Genomic DNA, 19848 nt, shown 5'->3' on the forward strand with positions numbered 1-19848 from the left:
ATTCTGGATTTAAAATTAAGTCACAATGGTAAAGCTTGATGTCATTGATAGTAATATTTTTAGCTCAGCCTATCAGGCAAAAATCATTTCCATGGCTGCTGTAACTTAATCTTGCATATTATTTTCTGAAAAAGTGCATTCTATCAGCAGGCATCATGCATTTACCAGACACATCCATTGTCTTGTGAGAAATTATTCCCCATATATGCAAGACAAGGAGGAGCGAACCCTGAAAATAACAGCTCACGGTGCTTTTAAGTGCTGACATTGCTATAGCAAGAGGGACAACGGCTGGTCAAGTAAGTGGAACGAGAGAAATGCATCAAATTACAGACATTTTCATTTCTGGATACTTTCCTGTTAATGTGTTTCTCACCTCCTCGGCCTTAGTTTTGTGATTGCCTGGACAAAATACAAGGCTGTGCAGCTTTTGGTGGTAAATTCCTTGAAGGGCTGAAGAATTATAAATCTGGAGAGCTATCCTGAACAGCGATCCAAGAGATTTAAAGCACCAGCACGGCTCTGCTGAAATACAGAGTGCATTTACTGCTTCTGTCATCATTATATTTTTCACTAGTAGTAAATAAAAGACAACAAGGAGAATAAAACTTGTGTGATAATAGGGATTAAAGTTTTATCAATTATTCGATACACTATTTATTTTACTGCCCCTTCCAAATGCCTTTAGTCAATCAACTCATTATAATTTTTTTTTTTTTCTCAATAAATCTCAGGGGGTTCCACCAAATCAATTGGCTCAATTACTGCCTTTTTTAATATATTGGTTTTGGAAAATATGCACCTGAGGTGTTGTCCAGTACACGTTGTCGAGGAAGATGAATTGAACAAGGGCGTTAGCAGACACCCAGACTGACAGTCTAGTTATGATTGATTCAAAGAATTCTGACGCTGAGCATGAGACTTACAAAATATCTGATAAGAGCTGCTGCACTTCAGAGATAGTCGGCTCCTCGCACATTCATCTATCTTCTTAGGCCTGTCTTCTTGTTATCTAAGGCACTGCTTTGTTCTGTCACATCTCCCTTTGTTCCTGTTTCTCTGCTCTGATCGGCCAAAGCCGATGGGACCTGAATAGATTTTTTCTTTAAAAAAAGCTGGGTAGAAAAACTGGGATCAACGCCGACATTGAACGGTGGTGACAGGAAGTTGCTGGTTAAATGGCTTATAATCAATCTTCCCAAAAATCAGATTTTTTTGTTTTGTTTTGTTTTGTTTTTTTAAACACGAGCTACACCTGGAAAATTATTTCAATGCCATAGCCAGTCCGTGTCTGATACAGTTTATTCAACATATACGCCATGTACACAAGTATCAGCTGACATCATGATTTATGTGCTGTTACAGTGATCATGATTTACACATTGATAGTTCTTGTAAATCTGTGATTTTGTGTAGCCATTTTCTCTTTTCATCAATCCCTGATCAACTGATACATCTGATCAGTTGCCCATCATCAGAGTTCCTACGTAAACCACAAAACCAACGTGAAACTAGACGTACAGGCAAACTAACAAATACCTAATGAGAACAAAAAAACAAAAAACTGGGGCTCAGATAAATATATAAACAAATAAATAAAAACACCTGCGTGTGCACTCTTTTGCGCTTGTGTAATTTAATCAAATATATTTGGCGTATGAAAGCAGGCAAATAAAACTAAAAACCGATGGAGGGGGGTGGGGGACCATTAATAGGGTTACAATACAGGGTTAAGTTACACCAAAGCGGAAGTGTTTAGAAACAGGAACCGCCGGTAAAAACCGAGCGTCGTCTTGGACGTGATCTGCCGCGGAGACTCCGGCTGACAGGCTGACAGACAGACACACGTCCTCCGGGACGGAAGGACACCATGGGAGCGTCTCCGAGCGTCCAGATACCCGGTGGAGGGACGGAAGGCTACCATGTCCTCAGAGTAAGAACGCTGTATTGTTATAATATGAAGGCTGTTTAAGCTTAAGCTGCTGGTGTGCATTTCACGTCACAGGTGCGAAATCCGGCACGACAGCGACTGCCAGAAAGTGGCGATGTTGATGCCAATGCTAACGTTGTTGTGTGTGATATTGAGCTAGCTAACTCAGAAAATTCACGTTTAATTTGGTGGATGGTGCTGAATAATGCAACGAGGATATATGACACGTTTCTTTTGGTCTATTATTTAGGCATCAACGTTCAAGTGATAGTGTAGGCTCAATGTGTGTCTTCAACGCGTAAGTTATATCATTTTAGTGCACTCAAACGTCTCTATTATTATTTTTCTGAAGTTTTAAAACTACCCCTCCCACTCCTCTTTTCTTTTCTTTTCTTTTCTTTCTTTCTTTTTTTTTTTTTTTAATTGTGCTAAGCCGCGCGCTGTCTTCTCTTTTCCGTGCTGTCCTTAAACGTCTCGTAACGTTCCGCTCCCAGAACAACCGGTGGGGCCACTTTATCCTAAAGGGGCGTGTTGAATTCACTTATTTCGTGAAAAGGCTGCCTTTCCTGTCCCATACGACGACAATATCTTTTCTCTATGTTCCATATTATTCAATTAAAAAAAAACTTTTATGGCTTCTTTAAGAAACATCCAAATTCCGAGTTTAATTCCTGGTCAGACAATCCAGCTTGTCACATCACCCGGGTACAGTTTTCAGTAACCTTGGCTCAATTCCATGAAGTGGCTCAGTAAACGAGCTGTTGGATAAACATCCTGCTAAGAGGGATGCAGCCAATTTCCTGATCGGCCAACATTTCTGTTCAACTGGAATAATAATAATATTACTTTTTTTTATTTATTTATTGTTTTTTGAAGAAGGCTACATGAAAAAAAAAAAAAAAACTAAAACAAAATCTCACTTTGGTTACTGTATGTTTGCTAAGACACAACGCTGAAATACCCTCTATTGAAAATGCATGTGCATTTTACAGTTTTATTTCACTCATTATTTGTGAGTCTGACCAGAGTGGGTACAAGGTTTGTGTGTGACTCAGGAGTGTTTAACCCCTGCTTGGCATGAAAGCGGTCCTCCAGGCTGGAGAGCAAACACTGGAGTAAGCATCTGTCTGTCAACCTCTGGGAATGAGGGAATATTTGCACAAAGATCTGCTCCAGGATATGCTTTTTCTTAGTCACGCAGAACCTGCTTCTCCGTCCTGTGTGCTGCTCCTGCTATAATGCAGTACAAATATCAACAGCAGGCACGGCCTGATTGGAGAGCGCAGGATTTCTGTCTGTGATTCAGAAATGCCGAGAGAGGTCAGTGTTGTAATAACATGGACTACTTGGAGGTGCAAGAATGGATGAATGTTTGGGTTTTGTTTTTGTGCAGCGTTCGCCTCTCAGGAAAACACACCGGCTTCAGTGAAATGAATTGACACACTCAAAAAACTGACACACATAATAGGATCAAAACAGCGCTGAGAATTTCCTTTAAAGAAATTGATTCTTATTCCTCCAGCAGCTTACCGGGCAACAACAGCTTCACAATGCTAAACAAGCATCCATTCGACGAATTCACGCACTGTACTCACTCGTATAAACTAGATACTGGGTTTGAAGGCTCAGTGACCGAAGTACAGCTTAAGGGTACTCATGTGTCACTTAAGGATCAGCATTATCAGTGTCAACTAGCATTGGCTAGTTAATATTGTTTTGTGCGAATCAAATAAATTCATTGAGTTTGAAAATGGGGTCATGCATTTGATTGTGTGTGCCGTCTGAATGCCACTGATTGACAGGTCAGTGTGTGCAGAGCAGTGGCTTTTTAAATCATTTGTTTATTCAATTTCTTTTTTTTACTACAAAATATTAGATTGTTTTTCCAATCGTTATTTTTCATGATCTTAATAAATTCTAAAAAAAACAAAAAAAAACGGGTCCCTCTGTATATCGTAGAATTACGAAATCCTTTTTTCCCCTCTATTATAAGTGAATCTCTGGAGTGTGAAGACTGATGTCAGCTCCTTTAGCCACAGTGTGATTCGAGGGGCAGACAGTCAAACATTTCTAGAACTCTGTAGTCAACGACCGTCCTGGAGCAGACAAAGTTTGTTTTCTAAAGTAAATTCAACCCGCTGCTTCTTTTCAATAAAGCTGTGTTGTAACTTATCTGAATTCCGAAAGCTAATTAGACATTTTGGTCTTCTTGTGTTTTATGAACATGATTGAAAGGTTCAGGATAATTCCCCTGGTCACCACGCTGGACTGGAGCCATTCTTTGACTTCATCATTTCCGTTGGCGACACCCGACTGGTAGGTTTATTACAGCGGCACAGGTTTTCGCGCTCGCCCTCCTTCTTTCCTGATCGCACTGAAGTGTTTTCGCCTGCCAGAACCAGGACAACGACACTCTGAAGGAGCTGCTGAGTGTGAACGTGGAGCGGCCCGTCACCATGCTGCTGTACAGCAGCAGGACCCTGACGGTGAGGGAGACCGTCATCACGCCCAGCACCGTGTGGGGGGGGCACGGCCTCATCGGGGTCAGCATCCGCCTCTGCAACTTCCAGGGAGTCAACGAAAACGTTTGGCACGTCCTGGTGAGTTGCAGGTTTTCTGTCTGCAAGGCAGAGACGTTGTCTCCGACGCTGTCCGTTTCTATTTTCCTTTATTGTCTTTGTCTCTGTAGCACTTTGAGATTGCTTAAATGTAAAGTGCATTATAAATTAAATGTATTATTATTATTATTATTATTATTATTATTATTATTGTTATTGTTGCTCCAGTTTCTGTTTTTTTTTTTTTTTTGAGCTGCAGCACCTCACCTTCCAGTCACCCGCCATAGTTGTCTTCAAACTGTTTCTTCCTTTCTGCATGTTTCCCAATATTCATGCAGACGTGTACGGAACTTGAAGAGCACAAAACGGTTCCTCGCTGCTGGCTGAAAACACTCTAGATGTGAGCAGGACGTATGGATTTAGCAGATTTCACATTCAAGATAGATAGCTAGATAGATAGATAGATGAGCACTTCATTCATTCCCTTCCAGGGAAGCCTTTTACATATAAAAAAAAATTGCTGACTATTACATCTGACGGTCAGATTTATCTTTCACAGTCTTGTACAGTGATGTGACATCATGTTACCTGCAGCGTGTTGATCTCTGACTTCCTGCTGTTTCTTCATATATTTGTTCGATGGCAGGAGGTGCAGCCGAACTCTCCCGCAGCCCAGGCCGGTTTGAGGGCCCACACTGACTACATCATAGGCACAGACAGCCTCACCAACGAGGTACGGGACTTTTGAAACGTATATCAGCGCTGATTTTAAAATCAAAATCAAAATCGCATTATGCTGACCGGGTGCCTTTTAAACAGGATGAGGATTTCCTCTCCGTGCTGGGGAGGCATGAAGGGAAGGAGCTGAAGCTGTACGTGTACAGCACGGACTTGGACAACTGCCGCGAGGTGCGCGTCACCCCCGACCGCGGCTGGGGCGGTGAGGGCAGGTACGCAAGTCGTGCTTTTCACCGTCTGCAGCCTTCGTTTTCTTTGCCGCCGTCCGTTTAATAACAGCCGTTTTCCCAACATACAACACAAGACATGAAGAGAAGTTATGGACTGAAGTGAGGAGGGCAGGTTGTTCCATTCCGATGGAGAGCCTAAATGCACGACGACCAATTTCTTTGCTAATTGTAGATGTAAATAGAAACAGCTGATCCATTTGCCTCAAGCTGTATTATTGAGCTGGAAGGAATTAAGAGATGTTTCAAATGAGACGGAGAACAGTGACGGGTTCCATAGGGACACCCAAGTACAAATCTGCAAAGACTATTAAACACTACATTAAGAGGACGTAGAGTTTAAGGTTTTAATATGATATGGTTCGAATCAAACCTAAATTAAATGGATTGTGGTTCATTTTGTCTTTCTGTACGAACTTCAGTCTAAGAGCTGCGTGTTTTTAAAGTCTCTTTACTTCAAAGTGACTGCAAAGTCTGTTTTGACCGAAAATAGATAATTGGCACAAGCTGAAAGTTTTTTCTTATTTGCCCCATAGATTGGTTCACCAAATGAATAACAAGTCCTGTTTCCTGTTTCAAAACTTTGCCGAGCAGAATTACGGCCCATTAACAAAGCCAATGATGTCGCCAGCCAGCTCGCTGTTAGCGTTGGACAAATGGCTTTGCCTGAAATTTGACCTGGTTTGACCTGCTGCTCAGCGTTGGGGAATTAGAATCTCTCCTTAAAGCAAAATTGATTTCACAGTGAGGACAGAGACATTCATTGGCAGTTTGAAGTTTAATTACAGTGCCGAGGTTCCCCCTGTGGGATCTCCTCCAGACCAGTCTCTGTCTCTTCAGTCTAGGATGTGGTATTGGTTACGGCTACCTGCACCGAGTCCCCACGCACTCCGCTGGGAAGGAGAAGACGAGCTTCCCTGCACGGGGCGTCGGCGCCGCTGCTGCTCCACCTAAAGATGGATTCACAGAGGTAAGACTGCGCGTGGATCTACTGAAGGCTTCCAGAGATCAGCACCCAGTGAAACCTGCTCCTTCTGTGATCCAGGTCCATCTCGATTCCGTCATTCCCACCGTTCCGACTGCTCTCCCTCCCTCCGCGCCCACTGCCCTGTCGACTCCGACTGCTGTCATTTGTAATGTGCAAACAGGTACATTAACTTCACATCTTGTATGCTGACCTGTTAACTGTTGATGTACCGACACTATAAAACTATTATTTATTTCAGTAGTTCCATCTGTGGCATGAAGCCAAAGATTCATAACTCCCATGTCCATCATTTTATCTCTTGCAAAGGTTCGACGCCCTTATTGGGAGGAGTTTCACTCGCTGCTCTCTTGGCAAATCTAAATAGCTCCCTGCCAAACGCTGGCCAAGTATTGCCCCCTGCTGTCGGTGGTCTACAGTACGCAAGTAAGGTTTTTTCCTCCAGGTCCAAACCCACCAGAACAATCCAAACTAGGGACGTAAATGATTGATTAATTCATTAATCGTCAGTCGATTGACCTTGTCGATCGATTAACGATTAATTGTTAAGCGGCGATTTTTCCTGAGAACCTAAATGTCACAATGAAAAATGTGTAAGAAACACATTATTTAACCCTTAAATAATGTTGAGGGTCCAATGTGATCCATTTTTACATTAGACAACAGCAAAAACATTTATCCTCTGACTTTAAGTTGACTTCGAATGGGTCACTTTTCACTTTTCTCTTTCCTGCCACTACACTGTTATAATAATAACTACCCCTGTAAAAAAAAAATTGTTCAAATAATTGCGACCAATTTGATTTAATCAATAAAAATTTTAATCGACAATTAATCAATAATCGATTAATTGTTAACATCCCTAATCCGAACGCTCTACCACTCGCCTCGTGCACGCACACCATCCAAAGGAACTGTTGCAATGTCGATCTTTCTTCGATCTCTTTCTATTTTACACTTGAGTAGGCGAGTGCTGCGCATACGCAAGCAGGAGATGATTAAGAGGCTGGTGTGTGCGTATGAATCAAAACACTTTCTATGGACGACTTGAGATTGTACATCTGCAGACAACGCACGTACACGGCGGCCTATTAAAAATGACTCAGAATTATTAGCGTGACAAGTCCCGCTAATGACAGGATGCTGAGGCATCAAACATCACAGCTGGATATTTTCCAGAGTCTGCAAGCGTTCTAAATAAACTGGCCTGGCTTAATGAAAACATGAAAGAAAATTAGCAAACAAGTTAGCACAAGACAGACTGAATCTTGCAAACACGCTTACTAATTTCCATAGTCAACAATTAAATAATAAATAATAATAATAATAATAATAGGGTGTGTTTTGGTTAACAGTTTTAAAGAAATTCCTACGAAGAACCAAAACGAATGCAAAGGCAGTTAATTCTACAGTTAATCATAATCCTCACCCCGGAAAATCAAGCCCGCGACCTTCTGTGAGGAGAACTGAACTGAAAATGACAAATATTTTAAAACGTTAACTATCTGACACCTTTGTTTAAGCTGCCCTGGATGATGTGTTTTCTCTAAAGGTCATTCAAACCTGTTGGCACATCTGAGACAACAGTCAAAGTGGTGACCCTTATTTTCCTGTATCCCTCTGCAGGTTCTCTGCCTCTGCCCCAATTGGGTGGGACACCTGGGGCAGCGCCACCTGGTGGGCCGATGCCTTCACCTGCGTACGTCCCTCTGTCTGCTGCTGCTCCAGAAAAGATACTTGACTCGCCGGCCATCCAAACAAACAGGACACTGACTAATGCCGCCGCCGCCGCCACGTCATCAGTATGCGGTCCAGTAAATATCACAAAATGACTGCCGACTCATGGTAGCGCGCCGGGCCGTATTTAGAAGCTGTCAGCTCTGTCTGAAGTGGGCCGGCGGCGCCGCCCGGTTTGACAGACGGTTCCTGCGCTGTTGGGACGGCTGGAAGCTCAAGGATAATCGAATTACACTGGCGAGCAGCGAACCAAGGAGGAAGTTGAGCGAGGTAACGTCGAGCCTTGAGCCAAAGTCTTTACTGTCACTAGGTGGCGTTCCCTCAGCGAGACAAAGGGCACATTTGATGCTTTTGCACCTTTTTAAGTGTTGCTGAGCCCAGTGAGCGGAACGCAGTGAGATACAATCAGTCAGCTTGGCGGTGCATCACTCAGGTTTTCTTATGCATATCTTGTTTCCACTAGATAAAAAAAATAAAGAAGCCATTCTAAAGCCAAGTATTTATGCCTTTTTGCTATATATTTTTCCATTAAACTCAGTTTAACAGCGTTATGTGTTAAACATTTTGGAAATAGGATGTATAAATACACTATTTTGTTGTGATTTCTTGCAATAGTTATGGACTTTACTGATCAGTTATTGCTACAACTGTTTTCTTAACACTTGAGCTTAAGACAACAAAGAGCCAGCAATTGTACACGTACTGCAAAAACAGGGAAGCTAAGTGTGCGTTCATAACTGGCCCAACCTAATTCACTTTCTTTGAACGAGTTGCTTTTAAAGGTTCTGCATTTATGAAATGTTAAACAAAACCCAACAACCCTTTGCCAAATTACAAGGACAAAGTGAACACCTCATTTTATCCAGTCTCTCAATTAATTAATTGAGAGACTGATTTAGTTATTAATGACTAAATTTGCTCTTCTACCCAGTCTGCTGGTGTAGTGATTGTCAGTTTTCCAGTGTGATCACTGAAAAAGCCAAACTTGAGTCCATGATCTCTCAGGGGTGCTCTCTGGACGAGCAAATGTCTTAAAGGTGAGCTACATGAAGTTAATATCTCATTAAAAAAAAAAAGAAAATCCTTTTATAGAGATTATATAACATGTCTGTTAAAAGTAAAAGATATTTCCTTGATTAAATTATGTCTCACATCACGTGTTCTTTGTCATTTTTGCTTACGCCGTCCGCTGACACGGCAGTACCAACTTTAGCCACCGGGTGCCACTATAGACTGAGACAACTGCTGTCAAACTGAACTAATTCATACCAAGACGAGAATTCACTGGGAGGAAAAAACAAAACATTTGATTTTTATTATCATCATTATTATTATTATTATTCACTCTTATCAGAACTGTACAGGTTGTACCCGAGTGGAACATACAGCCCTCGACAAGAGCAACGAAGCAGCAAAACAATCCATCAGGCCAGTTTCGACACGGGGACATTTTCCACTTTTTCACGTTTCTGCTCAAAGTTTGGAAAAAAGAAAATAAAAATCGCCTGCACGGTGTGAACACATTGCGATTCACCTGTTAACGTTCCTGCATAGGATTTCATACGCCACCGTTGAACTACATTTGGTTACTTTGTGCATTGAACATAAAGTACGCTGCCCCGAACTACGTGTCACTAGATGCCACTTGTATGCTACGCGTTACATTCTCATGGCTAAGTAACTCAAATCAAGTCTAATATTTGTGGGAACACGGGAGGGGGGGGTATCCAATCAATCATTGAAATCTCACCTTTTTTTATATAATGACCACCATCTTCTCCTCACAGTAAATTAAAGTCTAGCAGCTGAATCATTTTGCACCCTGGCAGGACCACGATATTCATCTTTGACGGCAGGGCTGCCAAGTCTCCCTTGAGCCCCGTCAAAGGCTTCAACCATCGACGTCTGAACACACCCTGTCCAGTTTCTTCAACGTACGCCGTCATTCTCAGTGCTTCAACAGGACCCTTGAAGGACCCTTTAAAAAAAAAAGAAAAAAAAAGGGATCATCCCTTCATCGTCCCCCTATCGATGGAGACGTGGTAAACGAGTAGAAGCACAGGTATCGCAGGTGGAGAGGCCGGGGTGAGAGCTCCTGTTGCTCCCGTCGCTGGCTGCTGCTCCTTCTTCTTCTTCTTCTTCTTCTTCTTCGTCCGGTGGCCAGCTCTGCGTACGAGGAGCCGATGCCGTCTGTCCGTCCGTCAGTCTGCCTGCCTGTTTCCTTTGTGCCCGCGGCTGTGCGGCGGCCGTCAGTACGAGATGATGCTGGACGAGGCGAGGGCCGAGCCGGCGGCGTTCATCTGCAGGTTCCCGGAGGAGCTCGACCGCCGCATGTGGGGCAGCAGGTAGGGGTCGCTGCCCATCTGGTGCACGTCCACGCGGTCTTCCTTCCTGTAGGCCAGGCAGCGCCTGATGAAGGCCTGCGCAGGGAAAAGACACAAAACAGGAAAGATCAAAATCTGTCACTGTCTCTTTATTGTTTTTTCTCCGTCGATTTCATCTGAACTGAACTGAACCTAACCTTGGCTTCATTACTGGAAACGGGCTTGACAGGAAACTGGACGTCGGTGGCTTTCAGTATTGTGTTCTCTTGCAGGATATCTTGCTGTGACTGGTTGTGGCCAAAAGGCTGGAGGAGAAACAGAAGGAGGAGGAAGAGGAAAAGAGGTTCAGAAACAGCCCAATGAAACCAATAAGATACGTAAAATCTAAATTTCCCCTAAAACTCACCTTCCTTCCGTACAGACACTGGAAAAAGATAATGCCCACTGACCAGACGTCCACCTTGTTGGAAATCTTTGGAGGTTCTTTGCCAACCACAAAACACTCAGGTGGCAGGTACCTAGCAGGAGAGACAGATTTCTTTAAGCAAAGAGGACAGACAGACAGAACTATTTCCTTCTTCTAGGGTCTAGGGCAGTTAACCTGTTAAGTTTTGTAATCCAGCCTGTGAACTTGATGCAGTTATATTCATAGTAGGCAAGTCAAATGGTCAAATAAGAGTTGTATTTCAATTTCTTTCAGTATTGTAAGAGTCATTTCAACAAAGAACTAAATTTGGTGCTACTTCAAAGACATTTTCATGCAATGTTTTTCCATTTATTTTCAATTGACATTACAGCACTTTTTCAACATATCCTATGGTGCATTTTCCTCCTATGAGGTGGGTCACCAAAACACTCCATCCATGAGCTCCAGCCCCTCAAATTTTAGGAGCCACTGTGGCCCATCAGTCATAGTTTGCCCACCCCCGGTCTAGAATGACCATCTCTCCTTACCAGTAGGTCCCTGCACCTTGCGACGTCAGGTCCATCCCGTCGACACCATAGTTGTCATCGTCCATGATTTTGGACAAACCAAAGTCTGTGATTTTGATTTCCCCACACGCTGTGCCATCAACCAACAAGATATTGCCTGGGGGGGGAAACACAACTAAATTAAGTAACAAGGAAAGGGTGGGAGGGAGGGGAAGCAATGCAATGAAGACGAGGAGTGCGGGAGGGAATGTCCACCTGGCTTGAGGTCGTAGTGGATGATGGGCGGCTTGATTTCATTCAGATATTTTAGTGCGTTTACGATCTGCATGACGATGGACCGCGCCTCCTTCTCCGACATCAGCTTGTGCTGCTTCAAGTAGAAATCCAAGTCGTTGCCGTCGCAGTACTCCATGACAGTGCAAAACCTGAAAGGGACAGGCAGTGTTTGGGTTGTTTTTTTTTTCAGGAATGGCGATGCTTCTCATCGCTGGGTCAAACCGACTGAAAGCAGAAGAAGTTCTCAGTGTGACTGACGTGTCTGTGTCCAGTGAGAAGTAGTCGTAGAGTTTGACAATGCGCGGATGGTCCAGCTCCTTGTGTATTCTGTACTCTCGACAAGCGTGCCTGTGGAGGGAAAGGACAATGGTGCTTCTCATTAGCAACCAGGGCGTGGAGGATCCTGGTGCCGTGCTCCGCCCGACACTGGGGCTGACGGAGGGGGATAATAACGGAAAAAGGCGGCCGGAGGAACAAAGTAGGTGAGTGCTACGGAATCTACGCGGGTCAACGTACTTGTGATAGTTCTCCTTTTTCTCTTCTCTCCAGTTCTTGTTGAGCTGGTGGATTTTCACAGCGGCGTAGCGTTGCTCTATCAAGTCAAAGGCCTGCGTGGCACAAAAAACGCGTTTCAAGTCACGAATCGCACAAACGCTCACGTTCAAGAGTTTCCTTGGGCTTGCGTCTCCGCCTTTACCTTGTAAACTTCACTGAAGCCCCCTCTTCCCAGAAGGTGCAGGAGCAGGTATCGCTCATTCAACGTCGGGTGATCTTTAAATCTGCAGGAAGACAGAATTCCAACGTCAGGGACGGCGGCAAAGATTTATTCGGGAGGTTGGGGGTTGGGTTGGGGGGTTGGGCACTTGATATGAGCACTCTGGCCCGGCGAGTACATCGTGTCCGAACGCCAATGCGGCGGCCGTCGGAAGAATGGACTCGGACTCACTGCGAGCTGTCTTCATTATTTATTCTCTTCAGCTCCCGAATGTGAAGGTTGCGCACTCTCTCCAGACGCTCCAGCTCCGCCTGGATCTCAGCTTCTTCCTATAAATGATTCAGCCGCACAAACACAAGAGGAACTTCAGAGCTTGGACTACAAGGAAAGGAGCTCATCAAAATCCACACTTTTTCTATTTTCTTTTTCATACAGCTGACTAGATCCGTATGAAATATTAACAGCCGAGTGGCTGCAGAGTCTGTCAGGGATCGACTTGTGATGCTCATTCACTGGGAAGACAATGAGCACGTCGACGAACCGCAGGCTTGATCTATTCCAGTGGGGTAACTGGCACTGATGGGAACTCTGGTTCGGTTCAGGTAAATGAAACGTTCACAAGCCGCGGTGCCGAGATGCCATTAGAGATTTAAATAGTGAGAGTTGAGTTTTAATTTCCGAGAGCGGTGGTGTGGAGGCACCCCGCTGATGTTGAGGGAAGCAGCGCACGAACCTTCTTGAGATGTCCAAGTCGCAGCTTAAAGATCTCTTCCTGTTCATGGTACTCTGCTAGTGTCAGCCTGTCCACAAAGACAAACGTGGAGGGAAATGTTAGTCTTGGTCAACGGTGTCTCAAACATCCTCTTATGCACTAGTCGCAGAATGAGGCGTTGTGATATTCTATTAATTTGGAGCCCTGGACCTGAACTCACAGCTGAGGTAGACTGGGTTTTAAGAAGGGATCGTTCTCCGCTCCGTTCACGGCCTTGGTTTTGCGTTGCTTTGGCTCAGAGTTGGTAGTTGGTGTTTGGGAGTTGCCCGACGACGGAGGTTTCCTCTTGGCCAGGAGTTTCCTCTGCCTCTCGATGTCCTCTCTCTGTTGGTTGATCGACTCCTGCTGCCTGCAAACAGAGCGGTGCGATCAAGTCGAGTTCAGTTACATCACTGTCAAATGTGAAAGGCGACTTGAAGCCTCTTACTTGACAAGGTTTTGGAAGGCGTATCCGTCGGTCCACTGCTCGGTGAACGACGCTCCGTGTCTCACGGTGGTGAAATGTCCTAAACGCAGTCTGTCCTGCATGCTCTTCTCCCGGCATGCCTGCTTCTCCTGGGTGCTCTGGACGGACGCATACCATTGGTTTGCACGTGCACATGACCATTGCATCATCGTGAAGGGCTGTGAGATAGCAAGCATTTACTTACCTTCTCTATGAGCAATTTTTTGCTCATAGTAATGCATTTATTCAAGCGTTCCTTGTACTTTTCAAGTAGCTTCTGTTGTTCGTCTATCTGTCTCCTGAGGTCACAGTTTGCCTGAGGAACAGACACAAAGTTGAGTCAGCAGCAGCACAAATGAAGTTTTTCCCCTCTCTTTCAGCCCCTATGATTTCAAATCCTACGATACTGGTATGGCTGCAGGCTGGTAAACATAACATCTCCTCACCCTTAGCAAATCGTCTATTCTGCCCTCCTTCTTCTCAAGGTCGAGATTCTTGGTGCTTTCAAGGGCAGCCAGCTTTAACACAGTAAGGTCAGTCTGCAAGGGAAATTGGTGAGTGGTTTGAAAGACTCGCGCGGTCACATCTAATAATCTGGAAGTCTGAAAAGAATACGACTCGGTCACCATCACCCCCCCCTCTCACCTGTACAAATTTGAGTGCTAGTTGCTTTGGATGTGTCATGTGGTCCACAAAAGACAGACTAGTTGGAGACGAGCTGTTTTGTCTAACCTGCGACCAACAAAACAAACGGTGTGTTACAGATGGACTGCAAAACACAGCAGAGAAGCGTGTTGTTATCGCGCCGGTGGGGCTGAACTCACGGCTGGGCCCTGAGTGGAGTGGGAATGTGAGTTCTGTGGCGACCGGATCACCGGTGGGAGACCTCTGACTGGACTGGACCCATTTCCTCCCTGGAACTGAAGGGTTAAGAGAAGGTGGGTGACGTCTCAGTGCGACATTCAAAGCCGAGCAGCGGCAACGTGTGTGACAACGAACTCAACTCACGTCAAAGTAATCGCTGATTTTGGGTCCTCGCACGATTGATTTTCCTAAAGACATAGAAGTTAAGGCAGTGTTATAAATCTATAAAAAAGGAAAAAAGATATGATCAACATAAGTAATAACAATAATAGCTCTGTTCCAAAACAGTGACACCAACCCTGACTGCTCTCTGATTGGATCTCTGGTTTCCTTTTTCGGCCCCTGGTGGATTCGGACTGTTTCTTCTCTGGGGTCTGGAAAAAGAAATATTTTGGGTTCATTGAAGCAGATAAAAGAACAAAAGAGCTTTTTGGCCACTGCCAACATTTGTTGCTGCTGATATAAGTGCATCACAACAGCGCAGTTGTGGGAAGCTACCTGTCCACACAGACTAAATAAACGCACCCAAGCGTTTGTTTAAGCCCTTTAACCAAATGGCCGTGACGGAGCCCAGTCATAACAATAACAGATTCTTGCACTTCAAAAGCGCCACATTTTAGCAATAATTACATCTTTCAACTAATGTTATTTCCTTCTCCACAATAAACCTTTGTGTGGACTGGTATCCAAGTACACAGGCAGTAAAATAAAGTTAATTGTTCACTTGGAACAGCTAGTCCAAGTCCTCATTGGAAGACTTTGACAGAGACCTACCGAGTAAGCTGGAGAGCTCCCACGTTTCACATCCGACCCCTGTCAAAAATGAGAAAGACATTACATAAGATTACACGGCAAGAGATTCTATGAATTAGTTATTTTAAGAGCTTCTTGTTCATTAATATAAATGGACAAATAGACGTTAGAAAAAGCAAAGCAAAAGGCAGTGGTACGTGCAGTAAGTTAATGTGATTCAATCACAAAAATGTCATACTTCACTTATTGATAAATCCAACCAACTTAAAGTCAAGGCATTTATTGACTGCTGGTCTGGGCTCTGTCCTTGTTCCTCATGCATCATAAAATAAAAGAAGTGGCCAAAAAACAGCAGGCTAGCTGTCAGGAACAATAACTGACAGGAACCAATTACAATTTACAATCTTTGGAAATTATTAAATTTCTCAGCGAGATTAAAGCTACTTGATTAGCTTTCATGTTGTACCAAAATGAAAGTGTTACGGTCAGCAACAGTGGAAGTACCGAGCCTGCTTCATACCGTATGCTGTGTACAGCTCAGGCAGAATTTGACTTCCATCATGATTACTAAAATGATCTTGAGTAGATTGAGATCTACAGGGTTTCCTGGGATAATTAAAATCATGTGAAGCTGCTCCACTGTAGAATCAGGACAAAAAAAAAAAAATAGGATCTGGAAATAGGCATAATGTGGACCTTTTAAACCACTGCTCTTATTTTGAGCAAAGTTTGATCTGAGACTGTGATACTACAATACCGATGAATCAATTAAAAGAGGGAAAAAAAAATCACCGTCCTCATTGTAGTGATTATTACCACCATCAAGTGCATTGACGTACCTCGGATTCCTTGTCACTTGATGATCCCAGACTTCCGAAACTGTGATTGGAACATTCATTGTTAGTCAACCCCTGTGGGAAAAAAACAGGAAAGTGTTTTTTTTTTTATATTTCAACAACCCAAAGACATGGCCTCAATGACAAAGCCCTGATATTGATCAGTATTAACTCACTTTGGTTCCCCCGCTAGTGCTGCCGGTGCTGCCCCCCGTGCTGCCGCTGACACCACCCATAAAGCGCGCTTCCAGCAGCTCCTGCCTGCGGGGGTCCAGACTGTGCAGCTCCTCCATGGTACCTATAAGAGATGAGGAGCCTTCAATCATCTCAATCATTTTCACAATAGTTGAATTACTGCCTTAAAATTTACTCTCAAATCTCAGAATCCAGCAGAGACGACTTTTGGCCGACGGCCTTGTTTTTCAGTGCAACTTGTTTAGCGACATCGCCAATCTCAATGCATCAACATGTTAAATATTTCAGCCAACATCACAAAAATAGCTATGATGTATTCTCGAGTCTATGACCGCGACCATGATGACACGATTTCCATGATGCTCGCTGACGATAACATGACCGCAGCTTCCACAACTAACGCCGACAGCAACACCAGGAGATTTGTTCCAAGTCGAAGCACGCAGAGAACTAAGTGACATTTCTGTGCCATTATCCCGAGAGTGCGAGAGCAGCGTCTGACTGCTGTGGGATTGTTACGTTGGCTCCAGTGTTGCAGTGCACTCGGACAACACTGGCGCTCCAATCGGACAACCATTTTGACTCTGCAAAGGAAACCATTTACAAATGGAGGAAAACGGCACCTTGGTAAATTGGAGGCTTTATGAATGTTTTTGTTTATTAATAATCCTTGCAAGCTTTTGACTGTTTAGTATAATTATTTCTAGGAGGGCAGGAAATACCTGCCAGCTATTGTAACTCTTATCTGGAATATATTACGTCTTCTGCATTCAGCAGTTATTTTAGGCCCAACCATGAAGGATCAGCCTCTACTCTGTTAAATCCTCCAGGGGCTCTTTATGTCCTCTCAATTTTTCCATATGGTACCATCTTAAATTGACAATAGGTACAAGCCCAACTTACACTCGTTTATTAGTATCTATCACAAAGTTCACCTGGACTAATTCTCAAAGAAAAGACCAGGGGTTCACTTGCTTGCAGTTTAACTGGCTAAATAAATCATCTAGCACAGTCACTAATCTGTAACAACTGCACGGTGGCTGTCAGAACCAAATGTGGCATTTGCAACATTTACATAATGTTTACATCTCTGATCAACAGGGGACATTTTACACTCAATCTTTTTTTTTTTTGTTTGGACTGCATATCATACCTATAATTTTCTTAACAACTGGCAAAACTCCTGCAGTGCACAACCCCAAGTTAGATCTTGGACTTTGACATTTACATTTAATTTCACACACAAAAAAAAACTTAAACTTGATAAAAAGGTCTGACCAGAGCTACTCTGCAGAACAATTGCAAAGAATCCAAAACTTTATGGCCCCCTTTCCGGTCATTATGTCTATGCAGTGATACAATCAGCTGTGCAGACTCTAAAAGACCCCCACCCCTCCTCCTCCTCCCCTCCACAAGTTCAAAACATGAAGGTCTCTGCATAATTATCTATATTCGAGCCCCTGCAGAGACAAGTGGTTGAACCCTTACAACTCCTGCTGTGGATGTCATTTTAACTCCATGCTGCTCAGTCAGCAGAGTGACCACCTGTTTATAGCAGGGAATCTTTAGAAAATCTCAGCCCTAACCCTCCTCGGAAGGGTTTGCACTCTCCAGCTGAAACCAGGAAAGGCACACAAACACAAAATGTACTAAATCATGTGTTCCATACTAATCTGGCCTGCCACCACTGACAAATGTCCAGCAGTGCCTTCTGAAAAAAAAAACTGAGCAGGCGTTCCAATGAATCCAAAAACTTGTCGTCACAATATCTGAGTGGAAAATACCCATATCTCGTAAATTTACACTGCTGACAAAAAACAATGACAAAACACTGAATAACCAGACACCCACAGAGTAAGCTTAGCATGCCAGTATGTTAGCAAAGTGTTCTCTTTGGGCATCTAACACAGTTCTGTGGACGAACTTGGGCTCGTTCGCCCCAAGTTGGGTCAAACAAGGCTACAGATCATCTGGTGCTGGCGCATCTACGGCGAAGGGCTTTCCTTAAAAATGAAACAAATATACACTTCTTTTTTACACACAAATGTGCTGAGACGTGTGTCGGACGACCTGGCACCCCGTTGTACAGCTATTTAGGCAGTCCTTAAAACAATCATCCTGCTGCTCAGCAGACATCACAATCAACAGAAAGGGTTGCTAACGCACTCACTCACATACACACACAAACACACGCAGGGAACTTGTGCATCGCTTCCCGATACCGGGGATGTGGTCGTGATCGAATTTGCTCGTTATCCCACCCGGTTGCATTTACGAATTCCTTTATCTTTTGTACTTACATCAACCTGTAACTTGACCGACGGCAGCGGCGTCTATGCTGTGATAAACGGCAGCGAGAGTCCGCTTTAAAGGCGAGGGGCTGCGAGACAAGGCTTCGTCACCCCTGTGCTCCTTTTCAAAAGCTTTATCGCCATTATGCACGTTATGTGTGCCTTTAGGGTTCGTGCACTGGCCCTGGCCCTACATAAAGACCGTGTCCTCGGCGCTGCTGCTGCTGCTGCTACTGCTAGCTAACCAAACGGGGCTCGGTTGACTTTGGAGCCGACGACAAGAGGGAGAAGAGAGCCTGACAGTAACGTTAGCTAGCCAGCGGGTTGACGCCGCAATTAAGATATATTGTGGGCAAAAAGCTCGTTTTCGCGCAAAACGGGCAAAACGTGCGGGTACAAGAGGCTTATGCCGTCGTGAAAAACAAAATGTTTAACGATACCTTGCCGGGCCTTCACCACTGCCGTGGTATGCCGCTGGTGAAACAGTCCGTGTTGGGGACGTGGTGAGCTGGGACCAAAGATGGCGTCCCCTCCAAACTTCCACTACTTTGGACACTCATCAAGCTACTTTTCATTTGTTGGCCACCGCGTCGCAGCAGGTTATTTCTCTCTCAACGTGTGCTGGAAGGGGAGGGAAAGGACCCGAGCGGCGTTCGTGACGGGTAAAGAAAAAGTGAGCGGGTGAAAAAATGTCTCTGTTGTAGATCTAAATTTTGTTGTTCAGGTTTTATTAGACTTACAGACCTCTTTACACCTCGCCTCTATGTCCTGCTGCTGCTGCTGGCTCCAGACAGGGACACCTCTCTTCAAGTCTTCTAGTGGCTGCCCATGAAACGTCACGCATCGTGTGCAAAAAAGACATTTTTATCGCGAGGGTGATGCATTGTTTTTTTGGGTTTTTTTTTTTTTTTTTTACGTAATGAAATCATGTGGTGGTGGTGTTGGTGGGGTGAGGAGGAGGGGGGAAAAATCCAGGCCAAGTAATAAATGGAGATGTAATATGTTTTCACACCTGCAGTGAACTGGGTTTCTACCCACCAAAATAATAATACTATTGCAAAGAATGGTCACAATCCGAATGTAGAATTTTGGGATATTAAAACGGGTCATAATAACGGGACAATATGCCAGTTGTAAATGATCTAGTTTCATAGTTGTTTTTTTTTTTGTTTTTTTTTAACTGTATAACTTTTTGTCTCTTTTGAAGGGTAAATTGGATGTGGTCCTGTGCTATTGTGGTCTTACAAACCAATCCTAACCAGCCAATCA

At 44.0% G+C, this 19848-nt stretch overlaps 2 protein-coding genes across 2 annotated transcripts; one reads left to right on the top strand and one right to left on the bottom strand.

The window, feature by feature from the left end:
- The first annotated feature begins 1768 nt into the window (after positions 1–1768).
- Positions 1769–8655, top strand: LOC142897597 (Golgi reassembly-stacking protein 2-like). The gene is made up of 9 exons (XM_076040041.1): positions 1769–1933; positions 4166–4246; positions 4327–4530; positions 5135–5221; positions 5308–5438; positions 6294–6423; positions 6499–6601; positions 6748–6864; positions 8065–8655. The coding sequence occupies exons 1-9, from the start codon at positions 1871–1873 to the stop codon at positions 8268–8270; spliced, it is 1122 nt and encodes a 373-aa protein (XP_075896156.1). The 5' UTR covers positions 1769–1870; the 3' UTR covers positions 8271–8655.
- Positions 8656–9462: 807 nt separating this feature from the next.
- On the bottom strand, positions 9463–19317 carry tlk1a (tousled-like kinase 1a). Its single transcript, XM_076040033.1, is given in 24 exon segments — positions 9463–10595; positions 10697–10804; positions 10906–11017; positions 11454–11589; positions 11688–11857; positions 11967–12056; positions 12225–12316; positions 12406–12487; positions 12655–12752; positions 13157–13223; positions 13356–13544; positions 13623–13759; positions 13846–13956; positions 14087–14179; positions 14286–14372; positions 14465–14560; positions 14649–14692; positions 14803–14878; positions 15279–15317; positions 16097–16168; positions 16270–16391; positions 19020–19069; positions 19071–19096; positions 19098–19317. Coding segments are annotated over 24 exon segments (2325 nt in total). The 5' UTR covers positions 19155–19317; the 3' UTR covers positions 9463–10424.
- Between the last annotated feature and the right edge of the window lie 531 nt (positions 19318–19848).

Source organism: Nelusetta ayraudi, unplaced genomic scaffold, assembly GCF_046127955.1.
Source record: "Nelusetta ayraudi isolate G7.1 ecotype Tasmania unplaced genomic scaffold, CSIRO-AGI_Nayr_v1 ptg000060l, whole genome shotgun sequence".
Lineage (NCBI taxonomy): Eukaryota > Metazoa > Chordata > Actinopteri > Tetraodontiformes > Monacanthidae > Nelusetta > Nelusetta ayraudi.

What these genes read in the sequence shown, in the direction of transcription:
- LOC142897597 (XM_076040041.1), top strand. Translation starts at nt 1,871, where the DNA reads ATGGGAGCGTCTCCGAGCGTCCAGATACCCGGTGGAGGGACGGAAGGC. An exon ending in CAGACAGCCTCACCAACGAG is followed by an intron (nt 5,222 to 5,307) that starts GTACGGGACTTT and finishes CCTTTTAAACAG; the next exon opens with GATGAGGATTTCCTCTCCGT. An exon ending in GGCTGGGGCGGTGAGGGCAG is followed by an intron (nt 5,439 to 6,293) that starts GTACGCAAGTCG and finishes CTGTCTCTTCAG; the next exon opens with TCTAGGATGTGGTATTGGTT.